Here is an 8860-nt window from a genome sequence, read left to right as displayed (position 1 = left end):
TATATATATATATATAAAATAAAATATAGATATAGATTTAGATAGTATTGATATTATTTCCATATCTACCTGTTAATTTATAATTCATAATAATCTATACAAGAGAAATAACAATTTATATATGTACACAAGTTGTAGTTGATAGATTTGTACATGATTTACTTATGATTAGGAATTTTTCATCGCTTTGTATAAAATATAATTATTCCCTTTATTGTAACGTAAATATCATTGATAGATTCTGTAACTGAAATTCGTATTTTATTATCTCCAAGCAATTATCCACGCACTCTACGTACATGCGTGACACGGGCATAATAGCGGTTATGCTTAATATATTAAGGAAAAATAAATGCATTCGCAATAATTTTGCGAATCTATTGCCGATTATTCCAATGGCGAATGCTTGAAATATATTATCCGTCCAGTGAATTTATTATTTTAAGTACATGTGGCATAAGTCAAATTTTGAGAAACCACGAATTGTCGCAAAGATACGGTGGAAAATAACGCGATATATCCGTAGAACAAAAAGTTTCTCCAAATTTGTCTTGCTCTACAGTCTACAGAATATAATTTCGAAATGAACGCCTCGCGCAAGAGTATAATTACTATTAATTCGTTTTTATAATTGTGAATAAAGACGACCATACTTTCCACTAACGCAAAGTACAAGCGTTAATCGTGGGTAAATTCCCATGGAATGTATATATACCAGTGTTTCCCCTTTCCAACACAGATCTTTTCGGGAAGACATTCCCAAGGCGATACTATCTTACTTCCTCTCGAAGATGACGGTATTTCGATTATCTTCTGTGAAAAAAAAGAAGGTGAAGGATTCGAGTGTATATACATACACATTGTATACATACACATTGCACACATTAATGATTGAAAGCGTCGCATTTGCTTGGGAAGGAATTTTTTTTAATCACTTGCATATCTATTTACTATATTTACTAAAATTTTTTAATATTTGTTAAATGAAAAATATTAAATTTCTTCACTTTCATATTAAATTTTAAACACAATTGAATTAATTTCAAATTCAAAGGAATGAGAAAAAAGATTCACGCGACTATCGATACGTATGTATACGCATCTGTATTCGCAAAGAAGTCCCAACATTAGTTTTGGAATCGAGGATTAAATCAGGAATTTAATAAATATCATGTAATATAAACTTTCTGTTTATTCTAAATGTGTAGGAGCATAAAACTTTATATGCGTCTTCATTGTACTTATCGATATAACTACAATAAAGCACACATAAATATAATCTTTAAAATATTTTTTTCACGAAAAATCCTTAAAAAACGCTCCAAATTGATACAGAAGATGCTCGATCTATTTAAAAAAAAACCTCAAATATTATGAGTAAAAATCTTCAGATATAAACGTTGAGGAACAGGTTGTCATCACTATTATCATTCTAGCTTTATCGTTCATTAGACGTAAAACAAGTATGAGTATAATGCAATAGTTCTGATAGCACCCCGAACGTATCATTCGGACACAACATAATTTAAAGATCCGTCCACTCGTTCGAACATCGCGATTTCCGATATTCACATTTTTTTATAAAGAAAAATATGAAAACTATGGCAAAAATATGCCATATAAGTATCTAATGCTAGAGGAATTTTGTTTTGTTTACATTTTATTTTATTTACGAAAGTTGGATAATCAAAAATTAATTTTACGCGAGCATCTCTAAAACATCTAACGCAATTGTTACACCGGGATTCACATAATTGTAATCACAATAAGTGCTGTACGTACATTGAGATACTATATACATACAATACACACGCGCGCGCGCGCGCGCACGCACGCACGCGCACACACACACACAAACACACACACACACACACACACACACACACACACACACACCATCTACTATCAATTTCTGATCGTTTTCACAATCAACATCGATTCATGCACGTTTTCATTCAATGAAAGTCTATGCATTTATCATGCATCTCCTAATAAATAATGAAGAAACTATCATCGCACGCGTATGAATTTACAAATGTACCAAATGTCGAGGCCGTCGTGCGCGGGTTTAAAAATATATTACGTACCCCTATCTAACTTTGTACAGGATAAACCATTCACGCGAAGCAACGCTCAGATTTCGGTACGAGTTCTCAACGAGATTTTATAAATCTGTTTTTCTTTCTTTTTCTTTTTTTGAAATGATATTCTGTCGATAAGATAAAATTGATGTATATTAAAAAAAATTAGAATTTACGATATGATCGGTAATCAACAATGTAGCAAACAGTAAGTTCGAGATCCGTTATACCGAATTCCAAGCGCAGCAGCAGCAGCTTCTTTCGTAACAAATACAATGTTAAAAGCACAACCATCGTTCGGTGACCGATATGCGGATGTATAGACCAAGACTGTGTTACCCTTATTACTCGTTATTAATCGTTATTAACATTACTAATCATTTTGTATCTTTCTTAAAGCATTAGATGAGACGAGGAGGAAATTACAAGGGAAATGTTTCCCTTGGAGACATCATAGAAACAATTAAAACTTTTTTATCATATAAATAAAATATTACAATTTCGTTTGCTTTTCCCAAAAATTTCATCATCCGTCATCGTATACTCGCGACTTAGTCTATACACACTATAGCGTAAGCCGTTAAACCAATAGGATTGCTATGATAAATTATTATCTCTGTAAATCTGTATCTCAACAAGTTGCAAGTCTAGTTCCACGATCGTTTAGCACGCGCAAAATTCGATGCACCACATCGCATCACATAGGATGCACTGAGCGATACGCTACGTTTTCGTATTGTCCAAGTTTGCACCGCATCGCGCCGCATCACCATTGATTTCGAGAAATAAATCTTTCGTCAGATAGCGATCATCATCGCTCTCACTCTCGTCGTCGTCGTCGTCGTCGTCGTCGTCGTCGTCGTCGTCGTCGTCGTCGTCGTCGTCGCCGTCGTCGCCGTCGTCGTCGTCGTCGCCGTCGTCGTCGTCGTCGTCGTGAGACACGGCAGTAGGTCGTGTTACATCGTCCGTATCATTAATATATCGTAAACTTTGGTTCGCGTTAAGACGATTGTCTAGGAGACATCAGAGACCCGATTGCGGTGGTTGTCCATGAGTGTTCCAGGGCACGTCGGCGGGCATCGCGGCAGGTGGTATACTGGCTTGATTGTGCATGGCACGTGGCGCCCGCATAATCTCGTCGGCGGGCGGACAGTGCGGACGCGGTCCTGGCTCAGGCGTATAGGTAAAAGTTAGACCAGTCGCGTAAATGATGCCATCGTTGCGTACAAGAGAGACCGGCACTTGCGTCGGCTGACGTACCCAGAGCCACTCGCCACGAAACAGCGAGATGTCCGGTACGACGCAAAGCATGCTCTCTTGGCATCTGTACATAGTCTCGGCCTCGACGTCGCCAAACCAGACTTGCAGGTTTGGCGTGAAATTGTCGCCCGTTAGCTCGAGCATCGCGACATCGCCGCCACCGTTGAGATGCAGACTGTGGACCAGTGGTACCGGTGTCACCGGTGATCGTACCGGACCCATACCCTCGAAGAATTGGTATTCTGCCTTGTCGGTGCTGATGATGGTCCAGCAGGCGCCATCGTTGATCATCTCCTTGTTCGCTTCCTTTGGGCAAGGCGTAGCCTGAAATTGTATTATACGCTCCTGCGAGAGGCACAGATACATATGATCCGTGTCCTTCATATAAAAGGCACATTTGTGCAATTGCGATACAGGATCATCCGCCTCCAGACTGGCCATTTGTTTGTCTACTTTCCGAATCACCAGTCGCGGCAGAGCCATTCCTGTGACGGAGCATACCAGTTTCACGGTGCTGCCATAGTGGACATAACCGTCGCGTACTTGAAACTCCTCCGATTCGCTCTCGTTATCGTCCAAGAGATGAATGGTGAACGCACCCCATTGCGTCGAACTCGCGTGAAAATTGCCATTCTCCACGTGAAGGTAGCGCGTACTAACAGTCTGCGATCGCAGTCGATTGAAGAGCGCCACTTTCGTGCCACTGGCGATGCACAAGTCTGCGTTCTTCAAAGACTGTTTCTTCTTCGATGGCTTCGAGATGACTTTGATACGCTTGCTGTGAAACACGCCGATGTCGTGGCCACTACCATAAAACATTTTGACAGAGAGCATAAAGTGCTTGCGCTTGTCCGAATCAGAGATGTAAAGAGTCTTTGCCGCGCAATACTGTTTGCCGTTGTTCAAATCCAGTTGTTGCATGTCCTGATCCGAATTACCAATGCCGATGAAAGCGCACAGCTGAGCGCTCTGCTCACTCTCGCCTTCGCGCAACATTTGTTCCTGACGCATCCTCCAACCATCACCGAACAGATAGATACAGGGTGGCGGGCAGAAGAAACGTTTCTCATTGCCATATGATTTTTGCGCAACCTTGGCATGTAGGATTACAATCACCATGTCGCTGCGGTCGCGTAGATAACGTTCCATCGCCTCCCGGGTAAGTCGCTGGTCCTGGTGATCGGCCCTGTAGATGCCGGAGCCGAATCGAGGATAAACGGACATGACTGAGGTCGGCGAGGGCGGGGATTGCATACCGTGTGCCATCGTTGGCAGTCCAAATTGGTGTGGCATATTTAAAAGTCCGGATTCGACTCTCGTGTGAAATGAAATAACAAAATTGCCGTCGTTGACATCGATTTATATTATCCTCATCTTTCAAGCGTGTCTTCCCAAGCGATCTTTTTCACCTACGGTGAATTAAATTATCTGAGTGATATAAATACGATATATAAATATAAGCAAAATTATAATTATAATACAATGTATTATATATGTATGTACATAAAAAATCAGTTGCCAATGCAGTTAGTTGTGAGTGTTTACTATGATCTCGTGCAGGAACAAGTGCAATAATAGCGCGTAGCGTATTATGTAGATGAAGAGAATTGGAGATAATAAAAATTAGTATTGAAAAATAAGCGAAATTAGTCGTGTAAGTAATGTAACTCGATGAAAATCGAAGCCGATCGCGGTGAGTGAATAAAGACAGGTAGCGCTTTAAATTAAAAATAGTGCGGACAGAATAGCTCATTTGATTAATCATGTCTCTTTACATGTATGTGGTATGTGTGTATAAAACAATAAGTGCGGCGCGCGCGGGTGCGTAAGATTATAAAGATGTGTAAAAACTATATGTACAAGTAGACGATATCGTGACTTTAAATGCGTAATGTATTCATACAGTAGCGTCACCGTTAGTTATTCGCGCGATTAAGCATATACCAAACTGCATACAAATGTGCGCTCGTTCGAAGCTTTAGCGTGAGAAAGATTTTTGCTTTTTACTGGGGACGTAATTAACTCGAGATATCTTTCTTCAAACGAGCTATCAAGAATTGCTGGTCTTGGCACAGGAAAGAGGAAACAACGTATATAAACGTACATGCACGCACGTCGTGAGAACCAAGCCGGACTCATTTTTCCTGCATGAATTAAAAGCGCTTCTATCCATTGTGACTATACAGGTAGAGTTTATGTTTATACACTGGGAAAAAAAACCGTACACATCACAATTAATAGCATAATTTTTACCTCGTTATACAAAAGTTAGATTAATTACACGAAATCAACTGACGCTATGAATCAAGTATACGAGTTGTAGACAAAAGATTTTTTTACAATTTTATTAATCACCTACCTTATGGATTATTATACTATTTCTTTTTTAAACCCCTTCTTTTCTGTCTTCTTTAAAAATAAACTTTTCATTAAAATCTCTGTACATACATTCATGCTTTTTACAAGTTTGCTATTTGAATGGGAATCATCATATACATGTTTATATATACTACTCTTTGAGAAACACTTGTGTATCTGTTTCTACGTCCAACGTAGATTAACTTTAATCTCAATTCAATTGACTCTTCAACTCTTTCTAATTCATAGAAGAATTCTACGAATTGGAACAATTAAAATAAAGAGTGAGTTGAATCAAAATTAAAGTTAATTTATATTAAACTATTATAATCATTTATGTCTCCTTCTAGATGAATTCAGTCATATGGACTTGTTTGACATTGGATTATACTCCACAATACACAATTCTAATCTACAGGAGCTAATAATCATTTTTGGTTTTGACCAACAGAAATAATTTCTCATTGAGAATATGGATCAGAATGTAATAGTACGGTACAGTGACATTGTTCATATGATATCATATACATATATATAGTTTCTCACAAATTATATAATAACTGTTGTTGCTATATCCACTTATCAATATCCTGCTAATGTTATGATCTATAGTGTGCACAATATACAATGTTGGACAGAATAGAATAATAAAGTAGCAAAAGTTAATAAATTAGTATTGCAAATTGGACGCGAGCTATGATCATGCTATGAAAGTGCGAAAGAGAAAAGTATCTATCGAGTATTATCTCGTTTAATTAAAGTAATCGTAATGAAAATCATAGAATTTATCTAATGATGTAATTCAAGAAGAGTCTACAATCGTGTCTGATTAAACACTAAAAGAATAGAGATGCAAATGTATTATTCAGCAAGAAAAATTGAATCCAATGTTACATTGCACGATATAAATAGTAGAGTATAATAAAATGTGACTCACCTCACGTAATCCTTCATGTTACGATATATATATATATATACATATGTATATATCGGATTAGTAATTGCACCGCCAAAATGCACACGAAATGCAACGAAAAATGTGACACTGTGCTCTATTTTCTATTCATGCGGACTGCGTGTAGTAATGTAGTAGGCTCTTTCGCGTGCAAAGTGGAAGAGAGTCTAGATAATGAAAAAAAATGTGAAGCAAGAAGCACTTTTCAGTGGTTGCCGAAGGAAAGAGAAAATAAGAGGTGGCGTCTTTTGGACATTCCGAACATTCCGATCGCGAGAGAAGACACAAGACAACGTCCTAACCATTCCCTCAGCTCGGTGATGTCAGGATTGTCAGGATTGTCAGGACTGTCAGGACTGTCAGGCGATATCGTGGCTGAAGGGTTATGAAAGCAGGATCGATTGATGGCCGCGAGGGAACACGATCGAACTGTGACATGTGCGAGGAAGCCAGGTATTTTGTTTATTTACCTTTCGACGCGAGCGAGGTTACGATTACGATTTGACAAACAGATGAAATTTTTGTCCGGCTCGACTCACCTCTTCATTCTTGGCAGGGCGTCGAGAACAGCCGCGTACCCGCATGCATCCTCCGCGTGTTATCGATCATCCGGAGCGACTCGGGCTGCCAAGTCCCGGTGATTTGCGGCGATTGGCGATTCTTCACCACTGCTGTTCACCACGGCGCGGCCGCGGCGAATCCTTCCTTCCGCGTTCTCGCCCTCCCTCCCTCCCTCTCCCCCTCCCACCCTAATCCATTCAAAAAACACCTGTTCACTTTCCGAATTTTCCGAACAGTCCTACCAACCGCGGTTGAACAAAACACGACGGCAGCGTCTGTAGCGCGATGCGTGTGATAACTTGAATTACGCGCGTAACTTAAATTATAATTATTGAAATTCGAATCGGAGTGTCTTCTCCTTTTATATATATAATAGTGCAAAGTAATGTGTACAAGAGGCGAATGAAATCGGCTAACGCGACGCGTTCAAATCACCCTCAACCCGCGACTGCAGACGGATAACTAACTTGGAAGTTGGAAGTGTTCGGAGGTCGCCAACAGCGACGTAAGTGGTTGTATCATGAACGTGGCGGGCAAAGGAGAAGGGGAGCTTCGTGCTCTCGGCAAATTGAAAACAAATGCACCGTGATGCAGTGGTGTGCAAGCGACCGAGTTGTCGGACGTTATGCGGCAATGTTTACTCTGATGTATGAAATTTGCGCGCGAACATCGCTTTAAAATTTCGACGTTTAAAATTTCAACCGCGCGACAATTTCGAAAGGGCTCATCTTTATTTCGCGCGCGACAAATCGAATTGTATCAAATATTAAATCGGCGAGCCATCGAGCGGATGTGAACAAAATTAGATGTGAACGAAATTCGTAATTATACGAGCCCTAATTGTATAGCCCGACATCGCTTTCTAAATCATAGTTTCTCGATTTGATGATGTACACACTCTCTCTCTCTCTCTCTCTCTCTCTCTCTCTCTCTCTCTCTCTCTCTCTCTCTCATTAATCAGGATGACACTCTCTTTTTTCAAATGGCCTACGACATACACATGGCAGCCACGCAGATATATCACTGATGCTGCAGATTCTATTGTTTGTATAATGGCCCGGTCGACCCGAGCGCCTTCAGCTCTGCTTACCTCCCTCCACCTGACGCGCGCCGCTTCTCTCCCGTCGTTTCCATCCATTCCCCTTCCCCCCCCCCCCCCCCCCATGTAGCGGCGCCCCACGGAATTGCTGCCGCAAAAGGATGTTGGGGTTATCCAGGGGGGCGTGGGAAAAACCTGCTGTGGGAAAGAGTGGGTGGCCTCTACCTCACTCCACTTTTGCGATCATGATACGATATATATATATATATACGATATATACTGTATGTATGTATGTATGTATGTATGTATGTATGTATGTATGTATGTATGTATGTATGTATGTATGTATGTATGTATGTATGTATGTATGTATGTATGTACACACACATACATATGTATCATATATATCGCGTCTATTTGAAGCATACACGCGTGTCTATGCGTATCCCTGTATTACATATGTATATATGCATGTGTAACACTGTAATAATATTACAAGAGACGTGCAATATATGCGTATAATGAGAAAAAATAGATATAGATACATTAGAAGTCTGTTTTTATTCTTATCACTGGACAATTGCACTTTATTTTATACCTGTCTCA

General features: G+C 39.8%; 1 protein-coding gene across 2 annotated transcripts; it reads right to left on the bottom strand.

Annotated features, from left to right (window-relative positions):
- Positions 1-2953: 2953 nt before the first annotated feature.
- LOC108692547 (suppressor of hairless protein) lies at positions 2954-7266 on the bottom strand. 2 transcript variants are annotated; one of them, XM_018200852.1, is made up of 2 exons: positions 7194-7266; positions 2954-4750 (listed from the first exon to the last, which is right to left on the bottom strand). In XM_018200852.1, exon 2 carries the CDS (start codon positions 4632-4634, stop codon positions 3105-3107), a length of 1530 nt encoding a protein of 509 aa, XP_018056341.1. In that variant the 5' UTR covers positions 4635-4750; positions 7194-7266; the 3' UTR covers positions 2954-3104. The 2 variants fall into 2 exon arrangements, with proteins under 2 accessions (XP_018056341.1, XP_018056342.1); XM_018200853.1 differs by lacking the exon at positions 7194-7266 and adding an exon at positions 7125-7190.
- Positions 7267-8860: the final 1594 nt, after the last annotated feature.

This window comes from Atta colombica, unplaced genomic scaffold (genome assembly GCF_001594045.1).
Source record: "Atta colombica isolate Treedump-2 unplaced genomic scaffold, Acol1.0 scaffold76, whole genome shotgun sequence".
Classification (NCBI taxonomy): Eukaryota; Metazoa; Arthropoda; class Insecta; order Hymenoptera; family Formicidae; genus Atta; species Atta colombica.
The sequence above is the reverse complement of the archived record's forward strand: the minus strand, read 5'-3'. Positions and strand labels throughout refer to the sequence as shown.